Here is an 18,245-nt window from a genome sequence, read left to right on the forward strand (position 1 = left end):
GAAGAAGTGGGTGGGGTTTATGACTTTGTGGCTGTGTTAACGAGTGACGACCCTAGAAAGTTGAGGATCATAGGCAATGTTTTCGACAGTGATGGAAAAGCCACTGCGCTGTAGCTGTTGCCAGAAGTTGATATAATTGCGACAGTAGGGGCAGTGTCGAAAGTGTTGTTAGGTAACGTTAGCTTGCTTGATGGAATAGCCGCCCAGCCACACACATTGGATAATGTTCGAACGTGAAGGTCCTTGCAACTCTTTAAAGACATCGATAGCGTGTCCGACATTATATTGTTTCCCATGCTGTTTTTTTTATTGATAAACAATTTCGGGTCAAGGAGCCTGTACGTCAGATGTGATGTCACTATTAGCAGCCTGTCTTTTAGCATTGTGGGACGTGTAATGTAAGCAGCAAACAACGGGGCTTGTTTGTAATGTATGTGTTTTCCAAATAGCAATCTAAACGGGTCGCGCTATAAGTAGTTTAAAGGAAATTCCACATTTCGCCATTGCGCGCAAATATTCTTGTGTCTTGTGGTCTTGTGTCATCAAAACAGTTTCGGGAGAGCAGTGTGTGTATACGTCTCTCTTGAGGAAGTGGGATGTGGCCAGACTGTATTAATGTTGCCGACCAAGATATGAAACTCATTGTAGCAGTGCTTTTGGAGCCTTGCTACATTTTAAATACTAGGTTAGACTTAGTGCTGAACGCGAGCCCATTTGACGAATTCGATGACACCCCTCGGTGCTCGAAATTGTGTGGGGGGTTGCTCAGATTACCAAACTGATATCAACATGTGAATTAAAGATTACCTATTTTATTTGATTGAAAGCCATTGAATTGTGAATGTCAACTCAACATCAGATAATGGACTCATCTTTAGCTTTGGGAAGACTGGAAATCAATAGACCCATGGTGAACCTGGGGACTTGTCTCTCCGGCTCGGTGAAGGAGAAGAACGCTCAGGGAGGATCGCAGGCGGCGCACCTGAACGGATGTGTTCCGCTCTCCCATCAGGTGGCCGGTCATAAGTATGGCGTTGATAAAGTAGGTCAGTGACTGGACTTATCAAATGTGTTTTCCTTTCGCCAAGGTGCATGTTTATCCACTAGTGAGTGGCGTTTCATTGTGTAATCTTGGTCTGCATGGTGGAATAGCTCTCCTTTGGTTCAATAACAATACTCCAGAAAAGCTGACAGAAGTAGACTACACTGTCTTTCCAGGATAATTTATCTCCAGGACAAGAGTCATGAGCAAGGAAGCCACTGTTATAGGTTTCATCATGTCAGGCAATAACAGAATAGAGCACCTGCTTGAAGCCTTTTGTGTACTTGGGTTGATGCATGTAGTATCAGCTCACTAACTATTGTAATGTAGGAACTGAAATCCAGGGTTGTAATCATTAGCCAAACAGTTAAAACTAGTTTCTATTGGACAAATTCAGGTAGGTCTCTCCCCGTTTTTGTTTTGTGGGGGGGTTCTTCATCACTTCTGATCGTCCACTTAGTTATAGCCTACAGCCTCACCAAGAAAATTGCCAGTGGCTATAACCTAAATCATGAAATAGGCTTTACAAAATCCAATGCTTGAAGTAGACTCCCTTAACTAAAAGTGAACTCTCAAGAGTGGGAAGAACCAATGTATTATTTCTGGCCTGGGAGACAGTGACAGAGCACCAGTGTAAATGGGATTTAATCCTGGTTGTCTCTGCTAAGAGCCTTTCAGTTGAATCCTACACTCAGGTGGGAATAGGTGTCATATTTGTATTTAGGTCACATAAGACTCTTGATACAGCTGACCTCTGAGTTGATTAAACGCTGACACTTGGGAGTGTTTATTTCCTACCATTTCACAATTTCAAGCGATTTCAGTTGTAAGATTCAAGGTGCGCCCGAGGCAGTCAAACTCTGACATATCTCAAAGAGGAGTGTGGTCCACCTCTTTTTCCAACTCTTATCTTATATTAGAGCAGTCTCACACAGTGAGTGTATAGTGTCAGACTTTATAGGTCACTGGTGTTCAGGTGTTTTTCTATAAGATCCATAGTTTTATGACTTCATGTAAAACACAAGTTAACCTTTGCACTTCTCAGTTAGGTATTACAGGTGTCCAAATGGCAATCTGTTTGGCCCTGTCTGGGTTTGCAAAGGTACGGTGTATATTACTATATACAATTTTGTAACTTTCCAATCTGATGAAATCTAGTGGCATTTTTGGGTACTTCAGATTATCCCAGGTGTCTGTAATTATCTCTGGCTCTCTGTGTGGCCTTATCACATGTAAAATAATCAAATAAAATGATTTTAAAATAAACAAATAGAATGACAAAGCTGTAAAACATTATCCTAAATATAAACCATCAACTTAGTGAATAGCAGTGATGTTTAATAAAAGGATATTTCTTGCGGAAACCCTCATCTTTTTTATTTGACTGTCAATTTGTCTTTGTTGTAAATGTTTTGGCACCAAACTAGTGGCAGTTGTGAATAAAGTCAATGGTTGGAAGAGTGGGCAGAGTTAATTCAAAATAATACCATTGTTGATTAGATGCTTTGTTACTTAATTATGCTATTTTTCTCTTGAACCATATGGCCTATCCACTGGAAACTCAGACAATATGAATTTATAAAATAAAAAATAAAAAAAGGGATTTATGTATAATTGACCTAGATTGCCATATGTTGGTTAAAAACCAACATTACAGAAGATTCTGGTAACATTGGTAAATGACCAGTAGCTTTGCAACCCTAGCCCTGTCTGAATTCTTTAGAAATGTATCCTTCCTTTCTCTCTTGAAGTATCTACAAATCTAACATGGTTGCACAGTTGTGAAAGCTAGGGCCCTCTCAGCCACATAGGCATGTCTGATCAGTAATTATTTAGTCGGAAGAGGAAGGATGCATTTTTGAATGATTCGAACTAGGCCTTTGTGGCAACCGGTACCAGATCTTTACTAAGTGTCAGAATGACCCACAACTTTTGTTACAACAGGCATATTGCAACATCCTGATGGCACAGTACTCAAACAGCTCCAGCCCCCTCCCAGAGGTCCTAGAGAGATGCAGTTCTACAGCAAGGTAACCATCCATGTACTTTGATGCTGGAAAAAATGAAGAAAAATGTGATGTTATCTGAAAGTACAACCATTTTTTTTACAGTACAGTATTCTAGTATTCTCTATGAAATTACTCTCCCTTCTACACGAAGTTCGCAAGAAGTCATCCTTTTAATGTCCACAAAATGTTTATGTACTCGGGAACAACATTCCCATGTCAGTTTGAGCAAAGTTTATGGTATGTTCAAGTTGATGTGTAGATTTAAATGAGTTAATAGAAAGTGAGTGAATAGTCCTAAAAACCCCTCTATCTTTTATTCTCCCTGAGTAGCTATTGAGGAAGCCTAGCAGGCAACACTGCACAGTAATGTAGTCCACGTCTTCACTAACTCACTGGGTAAGGTCGGCACACTCTCTGCATATAAACCAGTGGGCTATCTGTTTATTGAAGGGCTTCTGAAAGGTGTTTGTCTCGACATGTCCACTGCGACATTTAGCCAGAGGGTTATGAGGGCCTTCCACCAGAACACGCTTACTCCCCTATTGTTATAGTGGACTACATGTTCACACGATGAAATGGTTGCTTTGGAAACACTCTCTTACAGAGGAATCATGTATTAGTAGTTCAACTTGGCTACTTCCACCATCATTTCATGGTAGTGAACTATAAAAGTTACTTTTAACTTTAAGTTACTTCGTTACTTCTAATGAAAATAAACGAAGAAGAAGTTTTTATTCTCACAGACACCGGACAGTTGCAGTGAAATGTTTTTGTTGTACTGGATCAGCTATAGTATTGTAGCTGGAGTAAATTAGGGTTAAGTGCCTTGCTCATAGACACACCGGCAGATTTTTCACATTGTCAGCTTGGGTTTTCGACCAGCGACCTTTCGGTTACTGGCCAAATGCTCTAACCGCTAGCCTAGGTGCCACCCCTACATGTGCCATGTTGGTTAAACAACACCCTAATCAAATAAGACACTGACATTCCCACATAGAGATGGTGATTAGTTCCGTCACATGAGCTGATTTGCTTCTTCCAGATCTACGCTGAGGACTGTGGCGACCCGTGCCTGTTGGACCTCCAGCGTCACCTCCCTAAATACTTTGGCACCTGGTCCTCGCCTGAATCTCCTAACGGTAAACACCGGTCCATAAGAAATCATTAAATGTCCCTAGGACATTATTTCAGCATTACTTCAACATGTACCAGGGCCTGTATTCATAAAGGAACTCTGAGGAGGAGTGCTAATCTAGGATCAGGTCCTCCCTGCCCATTAAATCATAAGTCATTTGGATCTAAAAGGCAGAAACTGATCCTAGGACAGCACTCTGTTCAAAAATACACCGGCAGGAACGCGGTTTTAACCACTTAGCATTCAGGATTAGACCCACCCGGTGTATAAATGTAAACAATCATGGCAGTGCTTTGCTACTAGAAGTACTGTATGGCTGTAGGGGTGAAACACCGCCTCTTCTATCATTCTAGTGGCTAAATGTGTTGATTTTATATTTCTAAATCTCTATTGCCTCTCATGCCATGTTTCTGCGCCCTTTGATGACGTCACAGAGCTGTACCTGAAACTGGAGGACGTGACTCGGCGGTTCCAGAAGCCTTGTATTATGGATGTCAAGATCGGCCAGAAAAGCTACGACCCCTACGCCTCCCAAGAGAAGCGGGACCAGCAGATCAAGAAGTACCCTCTCATGGAGGAGATTGGCTTCCTGCTTCTCGGAATGAGGGTGAGTCTTCCTCTTCAGCCTCATGAGTCCCTCCCACTGCGTTGAAAAGGGCTCTCCAACTGCTAATGTCATTTTATTGAGAGGGGCTATATGAGTCCTGGGTGGCAGTACCTTAGGGCTTATTCTGACTGATGAGTCTGTGGAGAGATGTCGTAAAGATATTTCTACTTTTCAGTTTAAAGTACAGCTTGGCAACTCAGCATTCTTGCTCGGCAGCAATATTTACAGTAAATATCACAGTAGCCATTAGCATCCTTTAACAAACTATTAATCAACTATGTGAGCAATTTCTCATCTAAACCAAGTTACACTCCTGAATAATGCAACTATTCACAAGTATGTGCTGACAATTGAGGGTTTATTTTCTCAAGACAATAGCACATAAAGCATTGCTGGGCTGGCTAACAACATATGCTTCATCAAGTAGCCTCTCAAAAATGAATGAATACCGCTCATACAAATATAGAAGTTGTTTATTATACAGTGCTAGGTAGAAAGCTAAACAAAGTCATGTATCTTCATCATATCATAAATCATTGGCTACTAGTTAATGATGAGCTACTTTAGTGTATTAAAGTTACCTTAGGACAAACCTGGCATCCGTTGATCAATATCATGCAAATCATTACATGAGCTTAACGTTGTTAGTTCACTGGGGAGTTCCTGATTGCTGTTCCAGCTTTCTGTTTCTGCTTGCTGTTGAATGAGATTCCCATAAAGCTTCGGGCAACAATTTCAGAGTAACCGCCTATTAGATAATCATTAGTGTTGACTTGGCATTAGTAACCATTAAGACTGTAACGGTAGGGAAAGGGCAGAATGTGAGGTTGTTTCGATATGAAGGGTTGTTTAGTTCACTTCTGATTTCCACTGTGTTCATTATATTAATAGTTTATTTCTGTCAAGGTTGAAAAATTAAGTTTAAAGAAAAACTTTGAGAGCTTTTCCCAGAGCTCAACTCCATTGACACTAAACAAACATATGAACGCAACATGTAAATTGTTGGTCCCATGTTTCATGAGCTGAAATAAAAGATCCCAGAAATGGATGGATTCAAAAAGCTTATTTCGCTCAAATTCTGTACACAAATGTGTTTACATCCCTGTTATTGAGCATTTCTCCTTTGCCAAGAGAATCCATCCACCTGACAGGTGTTGCATATTAAGAAGCTGATTAAACAGCAGGGGCAGCTTGTGCTGGGGATGATAAAAGGCCATTCTAAAATGTGCAGTTTTTTTTGTCATACAACACAATGCACAGTGTGCAATTGGCATGTTGACTGCAGGAATGTCAACCCGAGCTGTTTCCAGAGGAATTGAATGTTAATTTCTCTACCATAAGCCACCTCTAACGTCATTATAGAGAACTGGGCAGTGCGTCCAACCGGCCTCACAGACCACGTGTATGGTGTCATGTGGGCGAGCGGTTTGCTGATGTCAACGTTGTGAACATCGTGCCACATGGTGGCGGTGGGGTTATGGTATGGGTAGGCATAAGCTTAACAAACACAATTGCATTTTATCAATGGCAATTTGAATACACAGAGATACCGTGACGAGATCCTGAGGCCCGTTGTTGTGCCAGTCATCTGCCGCCATCGCCTCATGTTTCCGCATGATAATGCCCCATGTCACAAGGATCTGTACACAATTCCTGGAAGCTGAAATTGTCCCAGATTTTCCATGGCCTGCATACTCACCATAATTGTTGCATTTATACTTTTGTTCAGTGTAGTTGCAAAACCAGTTAAATTAGTATTGAACAATTTCGTTTTTTTATTTTATTTTAACCAGGGAGGCTAGTTGAGAACAAGTTCTCATTTACAACTGTGACCTGGCCAAGATAAAGCAAAGCAGTGTGACAAAAAACATCTGAGTGACACATAAACAGTACAATCAATAACACAGTAGAACCATCTATGTAGTGTGTGCAAATGTAGAAGATTATGACGGTAAGGCAATATAGAGGTGAAATCATTACAATTTAGCAGTAACACTGGAGTGATAGATGTGCAGATGATGATGTGCAAGTAGAGATACTGGGGTGCAAAAGAGCAAGAGGATAAGTAACAATATGGGGATGAGGTAGTTGGGTGGGCTATTTACAGATGGGCTGTGTACAGGTACAGTGATCGGTAAGCTGCTCTGACAGCTGATGCTTAAAGTTAGAGAGGGAGATATGTCAGACGAGTTGTTTTCCGTTAATATGGTAATCGCAGGGACACAATGACAATCTCTCCAAGGGTGTTTACCAGGTGTTGACACACCTGCCTGGGCAGCCGAACCAGAGTGGCAGGATTAGAGACTGGAAGGATCATTTAGGTGCATTTGTTATTGTTATTTTATTAGGATCACAATGATCTGTTTCAAAAACAGCAGCTACTCTTCCTGGGGTCCACACAACACATAATATAATAGAGAACCTTTAATAGACAAAAAACATCTAATCGACAGAACTACCTACTTTTAAAATACTGAGAAAATAGAGACTATGGGTCTATAGTCAGTCACATCTATCAATTTCATGCTTGCATGCATACAGTGCCAGTCACCTACTCTTCAAGGGATTTGCTTTAGTTTGACTATTTTCTACATGGTAGAATAAAGGTGAATACATCAACTATAAAATAATGCATATGGAATCATGTAGTAAACAAGAAAGTGTTAAACAAATCTAAATATTTTTGGGATTCTTCAATGTAGCCAACCTTGATGACAGCTTTGCACACTCTTGGCATTCTCTCAACCAGCTTCATGAGGTCGTCTCCTGGAATGAATTAATTAAAAGGTGTGCCTTGTTAAAAGTTAATTTCTGGAATTTTCTAAATGTGTTTGAGTCAATCAGTTGTGATGTGATAAGGTAGGGGTAGTATACAGAAGACCAAGTCCATATTATGGCATGAACAGCTCAAATAAGCAAAGAGAAATGACAGTCCATCATTACTTTAAGACATGAAGGTCAGTCAATCCGGAAATTGTCAAGAACTTTGAAAGTTTCTTCAAGTGCATTCTCAAAAACCATCAAGCGCTATGATAAACTGGCTCTTATGAGGATCGCCACAGGAAAGGAAGACCCAGAGTTACCTCTGCTGCAGAGGATAAGTTCATTAGTTACCAGCCTCAGAAATTGCAGCCCAAATAAGTAAGACACATCTCAACATCAACTGTTCAAAGGAGACTGCGTGAATCAGGCCTTCATGGTCGAATTCAAGACAGTTGGAAAAACATTCCAGGTGAAGCTGGTTGTGAGAATGACAAGTGTGCAAAGCTGTCATCAAGGCAAAGGGTGATTTGATGAATCTCAAATATATAAAATATATTTTTTGGTTATGGCATGATTCCATATGTGTTCATAGTTTTGACATCTTCACTATTATTCTACAATGTAGAAAAGAGTAAAAAATAAAGAAAAACCCTTGAATGAGTAGATGTGTCAACTTTTGACTGGTACTGTACAAGTTATTTAGGTCAGGCGTAGGTTTTAGCTAATTTTGCTGTTTGCCTGGGTATTTGGAGATGGAATGGCATTTTGTCTCATTAGTCTGCCGTAACCTTCAAATTCCCTAGTTCCTGTCAGACTGGCTCCACACCTCACAAGGTTAATGTTTATGTGAAGAGTTCAATACCTCATTCAGGTCCCTTCTGACGTCTCTCTGTTTGGTCATCACTGACAAATCAATCACACAGGGACAATACCAACACAACGCTATTCTACCATTCCATAATGACTTACAGAAGAGCAAAGACGTCATCTCCAACCCAAGGACCAAAGCATGCCTATAACATTGTTACATACAGGTAACTGCCAAAATAAAGGAAACGCGTATACAGGCCATCAGACTGTTAAATAGTCACCATTAGCGGGACTCCGCCAGTTCCCTGAACATAGTCACTTATACTAGCCGGCTACCACCCAGTATTCTACCCTGCACCTTAGACTCCTTCCCTATGTACATAGTCATTGATCACTGGTCACTTTAACAATGTTTTACCCACTTCATATGTGTGCACTTTATATGCGTACTGTATTCTAGTCCTGCATCATCTTGCTTTCAGAAAGTATTCACACCCCTCAACTTTTTCCTCATTTTTTTATTTTATTTTTTACAAATTGGGATTAAAATGGATTTAATTGTCATTGTTTGTCAAAGATCTACACAATACTCATGTCAAAGTGGGAGAAAAATCTAACGTTTGTAAAAGAAAAGAAAGTACCCTAAAACAACCCCCTGAGTCAATACATGCTAGGTTCACCTTTGGCAGTGATTACAGCTCTGACTCTTTCTGGGTAAGTTTCTAAGAGCTTTCCACACCTGGATTGTGCAACATTTGCCCATTTTTATTCTTTAAAAAATTATTCAAGCTCTGTGAAATTAGTTGTTGATCATTGCTAGACAACCATTTAAGTCTTGTCATAGATTTTCAAGCAGATTTAAGTCAAAACAGTAATTAATATTCACCCTTCTTGTTAAGCCATTCCAGTGTAGATTTGGCCTTGTGTTTTAGGTTATTGTCCATCTGAAAGGTGAATTAATTTGTATCATTGTATCATTGCATTTACACATCATGCCTACCACTGAAGATGCAAAATATTATTTTATTGTCAAACAAACAAGAAATAAGACATATAAGCTTGGCACATCTAGCCACTGGGATTTTTGTCCATTCTTCAAGGCAAAACTGCTCCAGCTCCTTCAAGTTGGATGGGTTCTGCTAGTGTACAGGAATCTTTAAGTCATTCCACAGATTCTCAATTGGATTGATGTCTGGGTTTGACTAGGCCATTCCAAGACATTTAAATGTTTCCCCTTAAACCACTAGTGTTGCTTTATAAGTATGCTTAGGTTCATTGTCCTGCTGGAAGGTGAACCTCTGTCCTAGTCTCAAATCTCTGGAAGACTGAAACCGGTTTCCCTCAAGAATTTCCCAGTATTTAGCTCCATCCGTCATTCCTTCTATTCTGACCATTTTCCCAGTCCTTGCTGATGAAAACATTCCCACAGCATGATGCTGCCACCACAACCAACCTTCAATGTGGGGATGGTGTTCTCGGGGTGATGAGAGGTGTTGGGTTTGCACCAGACATAGCCGTTTCCTTGATTTCCAAAAAGCTCAATTTTAGTCTCATCTGACCAGAGTATCTTCTTCTGTATGTTTGGGGAGTATCCCAAATGCCTTTTGGCAAACACCAAACGTATTTACTTTTTAAAATGTTTTTAAGCAATGGCTTTTTTCTGGTCACTCTTCCGTAATGCCCAGCTCTGTGGAGTGTATGTCTTAAAGTGGTCCTATGGACAGATACTCCAATCTCTGATGTGGAGCTTTGCAGCTCCTTCAGGGTTATCTTTGGTCTCTTTGTTGCCTCTGATTAATGCCCTCCTTGCCTGGTCTGTGAGTTTTGGTGGTTGGCCCTCTCTTGGCAGGCTTGTTGTGGTGCCATATTCTTGGGATGGGATGTTCAATGTTTCTGATATTTTTTATAGAACCCAATCCTGGTCTGTACTTCTCCACAACTTTGTCCCTGACCTGTCTGGAGAGCTCCTTGGTCTTCATGGTGCCGCTTGCTTAGTAGTGTTGCAGACTCTGGGGCCTTTCAGAACAGGTGTGTGTGTGTGTGTGTGTATAGATTTTCTTTACTGAGATCATGTGACACTTAGATTGCACACAGGTGGACTTTATTTAACAAATGATGTGACTCCTGAAGGTAATTGTTTGCACCAGATCTTATTTAGGGGCTTCGTAGCAAAGGGGGTGAAAACATACAGTGGGGCAAAAAAGTATTTAGTCAGCCACCAATTGTGCAAGTTCTCCCACTTAAAAAGATGAGAGGCCTGTAATTTTCATCATAGGTACACTTCAACTATGACAGACAAAATGAGAAAAAAAATCCAGACAATCACATTGTAGGATTTTTAATGAATTTATTTGCAAATTATGGTGGAAAATAAGTATTTGGTCACCTACAAACAAGCAAGATTTCTGGCTCTCACAGACCTGTAACTTCTTCTTGGAATATAATGTAATCTTGGAATGCTCTGCCACCAGAGGTTACTCAGAGCATTCCAAGACTCAGAGGTTACTCAGGCAAAAAACAAGTTGCTTTAAAAAAACATTTAAACATCTTGTACCTCTTTGTAAAGATCCAATTTAACTGGAAATAAGAATATGTATCAGTCTGTAAAGTATTGTTGTCGTCTGTCTTTCCAATAAATGACTCTTATGACCTTTTTTTCATGTTAAAATGATAAATTATAATTTATTGTCCTTGTCTATGACTGTTCTGTACTTTGTCATATGTTTGTATGTTTTATGTGGACCCCAGGAAGAGTAGCTGCTGCATGTGCAGTAGCTAATGGGGATCCTAATGAACTAAACTAGTAAGTGAATAAGATCCATTATAAACTGGGTGGTTTGAGCCCTGAATGCTGATTTAGCAGAAAGCCATGGTATCTCAGACCGTATACCATGGGTATGACAAAACATGTATTGTTACTGCTCTAACTATGTTGGTAACCAGTACATAATGGCAATAAGGCACCTCGGGGGCTTGTGGTATATGGCCAATATACCACGGCTAAGGACTGTATCCAGACACTCTGTTGTCATCCTTAAGAACAACCCTTAGCCATGGTATATTGGCCATATACCACACCCCCTCAGGCCTTATTGCTTAATTATAACCTAGGCTTTGTAAGAATGCATCCCTCCTGCAGTACGAGTCATTCACTGACATACTCTGTAGTCAAGGAGCATCTGAGGAGCAGGGTTTGTAGTTTTCCCAGGGGGGGGGGGCAAAGGCTTTTTGGCTCGGAGCATGGAAAAATCTGCTTGTCTGCAGTGTGTGACCACAGGGTGATGAGACTCATTACTGATAATGATGTTCCCGATTGCAGTGATAGAGGCAGGAATCCCTCTGGTAAATAGTTCTGCTCCTCTCAGCATGGACATGGAATTAATGTTCCACTCGCGTTGCTATTAATATCACAGAAACAAGTACTGTACATTATGTCACATTACAGTGGGGTCTGGAATTATAGGATCTCTTGATAAAGATGAGCAAAAATACTAAATACAAATACTGAGCTATATAGTATGCTCAAAAACATGTACAATTATTTTATGCTAATACAATTGCTCAGAATAAGAGATTTTGTTTAACAAGTAATGCAAAATATATATATATTTTTTTATTTATTATTTTTTTTTAAAAATATAGATATATGCAAATGTAGCAAATCCATCAATGATTTTGTTTTTGTAAAAAATATATTTTTTTGCTCATCTTTTTTTTAAGAGATCCAATAATTCCTGCCCCCCTGTATGTGTGTGTTGTTTTGAGCAGTTTGTGTTTATACATAATTTCTCCAGCAGAGGGCATATTCCACCCGTGATTCTATCATGGAGAGGTCACGTTGAGTTGAACGTTTTATATAGAGACTCATCTCCTTTCGAAGTTGTGCAGCTTTGCTTTTTAGTGAAAACAGGCCTATGTACTGCATCTGTTTCTTCCCGTTAATGTTAATTCTTCTGTCTTTCTAACCCTCCAGGTGTACAAGGTCAACTCTGACGAATATCACTCGTATGATCAACATTACGGGCGAGGCCTTCTCAAGGACACCATCAAAGATGGTGAGCTCGTAAAACAATAAGACTCCTGTCACAAAATACACATTATATCCTTCTGTCTATATCAATAGGCGGCCCCGCGGGGCAAATTCGGGCACGTGTGTGATTTTGATTTGGGCACTAAGTCAAAATAAAATAAGTATGTATGTGTGTATATTTATATTTTATATATATACACACACACACAGTACCAGTCAAAAGTTTGGACACACCTACTCAGTCAAGGGGTTTTCTTTATTTTTACTCTTTTCTACATTTTAGAATAAACTATGAAATAACACATATGGAGTCATGTAGTAACCAAAAAAGTTTTAAACAAATCAATATATATTTTAGATTCTTCAAAGTAGCCACCCTTTGCCTTGATGACAGCTTGGCATTCTCTCAGCCAGCTTCATGAGGAATGCTTTTCCAACAGAGTTCCCACATGCTGAGCACTTGTCGGCTGCTTTTCCTTCACTCTGCGGTCCAACTCATCCCAAATCATTTGGGTTGAGGTCAGGTGATTTGTGGATGCCAGGTCATCTGATGCAGCACTCAATCACTCTCTCTCTCTTGATTAAATAGCCCTTACACAGCCTGGAGGTATGTTGGGTCATTGTCCTGTTGAAAAACAAATTATAGTCCCACTAAGTGCAAATCAGATGGGATGGTGTGTCACTGCAGAATGCTTTGGTAGCCATGCTGGTTAAGTGTGCCTTGAATTCTAAGTTAATCAGACAGTGTCACCAGCAAAGCACCATCACACCTCCATCATGCTTCACGGTGGGAAACACACATGTGGCGACCATCCGTTCACCTACTCCGCGTCTCACAAAGACACAGCGGTTGAAACTACAAACTACAAACTATCAGACCAAAGGACAGATTTCCACCGGTCTAATGTCCATTGCTTGCGTTTCTTGGCACAAGCAAGTCTCTTCTTCTTATTGGTGTCCTGTTGTTGTGGTTTCTTTGCAGCAGTTCGACCATGACGGCCTGATTCATGCATTCTCCTCTGAACAGGGGATGTGTCTGTTACTTGAACTTTGTGAAGCATTTATTTGGGCTGCAATTTCTGAGGCTGGTAACTAATGAACTTATCCTCTGCAGCAGAGGTCACTCTGGGTCTTCCTTTCCTGTGGCGGTCCTCGTCAGAGCCAGTTTCATCATAGCGCTTGATGGTTTTTGCGACTGCACTTTAAGAAACTTTCAAAGTTCTTGACAATTTCCAGATTGACCGACCTTCATGTCTTAAAGTAATGATGGACTGTCGTTTCTCTTTGCTTATTTGAACTGTTCTTGCCATAATATGGACTTGGCCTTTTACCAAATAGGGCTATCTTCTGTATACCACTCCTACCATGTCACAACACAACTGATTGGCTCAAACGCATTAAGAAGGAAAGAAATTCCACAAATTAACTTTTAACAAGGCACACCTGTTAATTGAATTGCATTCCAGGTGACTACTTCATGAAGCTGGTTGAGAGAATGTCAAAGTGTGCAAAGCTGTCATCAAGGCAAAGGGTGGTTTGAAGAATCTCAAATATATCAAATATATTTTGATTTAAGTTTTTTTTTGTTACTACATGATTCCATATGTCATTTCAAAGCTTTTATGTATTCTACAATGAAGAAAATAGTTAAAATAAAGAAAAAACGTTGAATGAGCATGTGTGTCCAAAGGTTTGACTGGTACTGCATATAATTTTCGTTGTCAGACATAAGACTGTAAAATCACCAGGAAATCAGCTCAGTGATTTTAATTGAGGAAATCTGTTCCCAAGTATTCCCACACTTAGTTGGAGGCATATGTGATCGTATCCCAGTGTAATCAAGGTTTGTAATGTTTTGTCGAATACTATATCTGTTTGGGATTCTTGCGGTCAATGTGCAGTGTTCTATTTATTTTAAAACCATGCTCTGGCCCCCCGATCATCCGCTCAAAAATTGTCCAACAGTTAAATGTAATTGGAGACACCTGGTGTAGGTTGTAGTCACTAGCTAAACTTGCTCTCAATTAAGAAAAAGCTTCAGGCATCGTCTATTTCTTATCAGTAAACATTGGATTCCTCAACAACAACAATTTCCTTTCCCTTTCCTCTCCCAGGTTTATCCAAATTCTTCTCTAATGGGAGGAGTCTGAGAAAAGATGCCATTGCTGCCAGTATCCTGAAGGTCCAGAACATCCTGCGATGGTTCGAGGGCCAGAGCCAGTTAACCTTCTACGCCAGCTCTCTGTTGTTTGTATACGAGGGCCTGCCCCCTCCCAGCCCTGAGGGCCATGTCTTCAGGGCCCCCCCAGAGAAGACTATGTGTGCCGCTGATGCCTGCTGCGAGCCCAATGAAGAAGTGTTGGAATACAACAACAACATCCAGGTTGCCATGCCGCTTGACTACAGCCTGTCCACCATGTATGCCATGTACAAGAAGGGCTGCACCCGGGGTCACCATGGCAATGCCACCGGAGCCATCACGACAGGCCCCAACCCCCAGGAGGACAACAGCACGTGGAAGTGCTCAGGTCTGGTGTCAGCAGAACAACCCAACGGCAACGGTATCAAAGCCCAACTGGAAGAGGCTGGGGTGGGGGAGGGAGGCCGGGGGGAACCGCATCCAGAGCAGAGGGCCAGCGAAGTGGAGGTGAGGATGATTGACTTTGCCCACGTCTTCCCCAGTGAGAGCCAGGACCAAGGCTACATCTATGGCCTGAAACACTTGCTGGAGGTGCTGCAGCAGATCCTCCACCAATAACCTTCCCTCTTCAGTGGTGTCTCTGCCTGTTCATTGGTTAAGTGTTCCCATCTGTGTTTTACTGTGTGAATGGAGGAGTTGTAGCGCCCCCAGTCTCTCTTCCCCTCGCCCTGTGATTCTCTGCACTATATGCACTATATCGATGAAGTCATTTCTCCATAACTCTTTGTCCGATGTATGTGCTTCTTGATTTTTTAACCACTGTTAACAGGTATCTAACTCAGGTAAATGACTGTAACCTTTACTCACAGGATCATCTCTAAAGAGTACCCTTGATTTGTTGGCTTGCTGATCATATGTTCTATGTTTTTATATCATTTTGCTCCAGTCTTCTTTTCAGATCTCAGATTTCACATCGTTTTGTCTTACATTTTCCCAGAACTTTGACAGAATGATGAACTTTTTACAGTACAGATTAAGTAGTTTTAGCATTGCTGTTCTCTGACAAATTGCCTGTTCTTCTTAAAACCAGTGTCCTTGCAGTGCTACTTTTTAAATACCCAGAACAAACAATACAAAACAGAACAAACATCTTGCATAATTGCATCAGATGGTCATTTAGGTTCTGGGAGGAGATGTTAAGAGAGAGATGATAATGTGACTTGCGAGGTCTCTCTCCCCCCACACACACAAAAAAATAGGAAACTCTGCAAGTTTCAGGCAAGTCTATGGGCCACATGTCCCTTTCCCTTCTGCAATTTGAAAGATGCGAGCACCTGCGAAATGGTGATTTGTCCAAGTGAGAAATCAGTGTACCAGAACAAAGCTCCTCGTTAGTCGTCACATCCCACATCTGTCCACGACAGATTAAGATGACATGGATTGTCCTCCCTCTGCCCACTTGACACTGTGTCGTGGTCTGTTTTAATTGTAAAGAAATGCAATACGCTACTCTGATAATGAACTAACAAACTGACCAGAGAGAGATTTGAGTTTGTTGATCTAGTGATTCATGTTAGAATGCCAAAGTACTGGTGGTTTTCGGAGAGAGGGCAAGGTGTGGCTATTGTTCTAAACTTGAAGGCCTGGAAGTGAATTAGATCCTTGTGGTGTTGTCAGTGCCCTGACAGTGCTTCCACAGTGTGATCTCCCTATCAAGATGGTGTCTTTTTTTTTTGTTGGTGAAGAGAAATATTTTCCATTTGCTTCTTCTTAACCATGATAGCTATAGAATGTCTATGATTTTATTTTTTTTAACAAAGATATGCATATATTTTCAAAGATATGCAGACAATGTTCCATTTCTGTGTTTGATTTGAAACTAATACCAAAAGACACAAAACAATTTGGGATGATACTCTAAACTTGACAATTTAGTAGATATTTGAAATGGTAAGGAGGAAGAACCTTTATGAGAAATGTTTACAGTCTTTTGAAGATATTTCACGGTTGTTATCACTGACTTGTTTCTTTTTACTCCATGTTAATTTCAGACATTTATCATTCTGGCAGCTTTTACATTGTTACATTTACTCATAATGTCTTTGTTATGGTTCCAACTCCTTAGCAAGCGACCAGCTTCAGCATTTTGCACCCGGGCATTGTTTGTTTTAGCAAAAATTCTCTAAATTGTAGATACTGATTCACATTACAGTAACTCTCATCTTCATGAAGTACTCATAAACAACCTATAAGCACTTTAAATTCAACATTTCATAACATATAGGCTTATGCTAATTTCGTGTTTATAGATGTGCTATGAGTGGTCTGTGTATATGGAAGTACAGTAGTGCAAATCGTTCCAGAATAAGGTACCTCTGAGATGGTTGTTTACAGTTGACATCCTCTGCAGCTCCTTTAGACGTTGTGGTTGTGATGCATTTTACTCTGTACAAGGACTGTACATTACATCTTGGTACAGTCAATTATGAGTTGCTCTACAATGATCTGTGATCTTGTTTACACACCAGTTCTATTTTAAGGGTAAACCTGTGTCTTTTGAATAGTTAATGGACAGGAAGTTAACAAATGTTTGTTTTGTATTTGCTTAAGTCTGCTGTTCTTTCTTTTTTTGTTGTTCAATAATGCACTGAAAAACAAATGAATATAGCCAATGTATAAAATCTGTTCCTTTGCTGTGAACTAACCAATGACTTTCCCTGTGTGGAAAAGTTGTGTAAGTTGTTTTCTATAATACCTGATAGAAATGTGGCAAGACTGGATTTTGTCTTTAGACTTCAGCCAATCAGAAGTGAGAATGGTGTTGCCAATTTCTCTGTTTTGCAAACACTTAAACTTTCTTTTTTTTATTGCAAACTGTAGCTAAGTAATCAAATATTTGATTAGTGGAATCAGATTATTTTCCAGCTTGTAATTATTGTTCTGGACCCTTATTTACAAAGAGTCTCAGTGTGCTGATATTGGATCAGTTTTGCCTAAGATTTGCATAATGAATAACATATGGACGGAGGGGGCTGGTCCTAGATCAGCACTCCTACTGAGACACTTTGTAAATACGAGCCCTGGGTTTCATGCTTCTTCCTGTGGTCTGGAATAATATGCATTAGTGTCAGTGCTGTCATAATGTTCTCTATGGAAATACCCCATGTATCCTCTCCTCCTCATTGACTCTGCTGTCTGTCCGTCCTGAGGGAAAGCCGATCAGTTCTGACGTATACAGTAACATGAAATGCAGGGGAAATGATGATGTATCTGCTGTTTCTCTCATATCGGATTGAAATGGATGACTAATTACTACTTTTGTAAATGACCTATATTAATATGTATTATATGTAGATGGATTCAATAATGGCTGTATATTTGGCAGATGAATATTATTACTAATAAAATGTATTCCCAACGAACATCTGGTTGTTTTACCTTGTAGTCTTTGAATCAATGCATTTTCCCCTCACTCCCATTTTCATTTACGTGCAGATGAAATAAAGACATGACTTACAGTATAACGTGAGCGCTGAAAAGAGTTGTTGACAAGAGCCTCAGGTTTTGTCGTGTCACTAGCTCATCTAGCCCATTTTGATTTACTGATCTCACCTTGTCCTCTCTGTAGCTACCATATCATCTCAATGTAGTTACATGAATGAGCCAGTATACAATAGGGCCGTGAATGTGACAGAGGTAGCCTACCGCC

General features: G+C 40.3%; 1 protein-coding gene across 2 annotated transcripts; it reads left to right on the forward strand.

Moving 5' to 3' along the window:
• Nucleotides 1–127: 127 nt before the first annotated feature.
• LOC110491367 (inositol polyphosphate multikinase) lies at nucleotides 128–17,958 on the forward strand. 2 transcript variants are annotated; one of them, XM_036946200.2, is made up of 7 exons: nucleotides 128–239; nucleotides 879–1,046; nucleotides 2,987–3,072; nucleotides 4,094–4,190; nucleotides 4,621–4,793; nucleotides 12,340–12,421; nucleotides 14,511–17,958. In XM_036946200.2, the coding sequence occupies exons 1-7, from the start codon at nucleotides 224–226 to the stop codon at nucleotides 15,152–15,154; spliced, it is 1,266 nt and encodes a 421-aa protein (XP_036802095.2). In that variant the 5' UTR covers nucleotides 128–223; the 3' UTR covers nucleotides 15,155–17,958. The 2 variants fall into 2 exon arrangements, with proteins under 2 accessions (XP_036802095.2, XP_021420427.3); XM_021564752.3 differs by lacking the exon at nucleotides 128–239 and having other exon boundaries at nucleotides 648–1,046.
• The last annotated feature ends 287 nt before the right edge of the window (nucleotides 17,959–18,245 follow it).

Source organism: Oncorhynchus mykiss, chromosome 16, assembly GCF_057628025.1.
Source record: "Oncorhynchus mykiss isolate SJ-2025 chromosome 16, ASM5762802v1, whole genome shotgun sequence".
Taxonomy (NCBI): domain Eukaryota; kingdom Metazoa; phylum Chordata; class Actinopteri; order Salmoniformes; family Salmonidae; genus Oncorhynchus; species Oncorhynchus mykiss.

Coding starts and splice junctions, on each gene's coding strand:
- LOC110491367 (XM_021564752.3), top strand. CDS start 842: ATGTCAACTCAACATCAGATAATGGACTCATCTTTAGCTTTGGGAAGA. Junction 1,047..2,986: donor GTATGGCGTTGATAAAGTAG/GTCAGTGACTGG, acceptor TTGTTACAACAG/GCATATTGCAACATCCTGAT. Junction 4,191..4,620: donor CTCGCCTGAATCTCCTAACG/GTAAACACCGGT, acceptor ATGACGTCACAG/AGCTGTACCTGAAACTGGAG.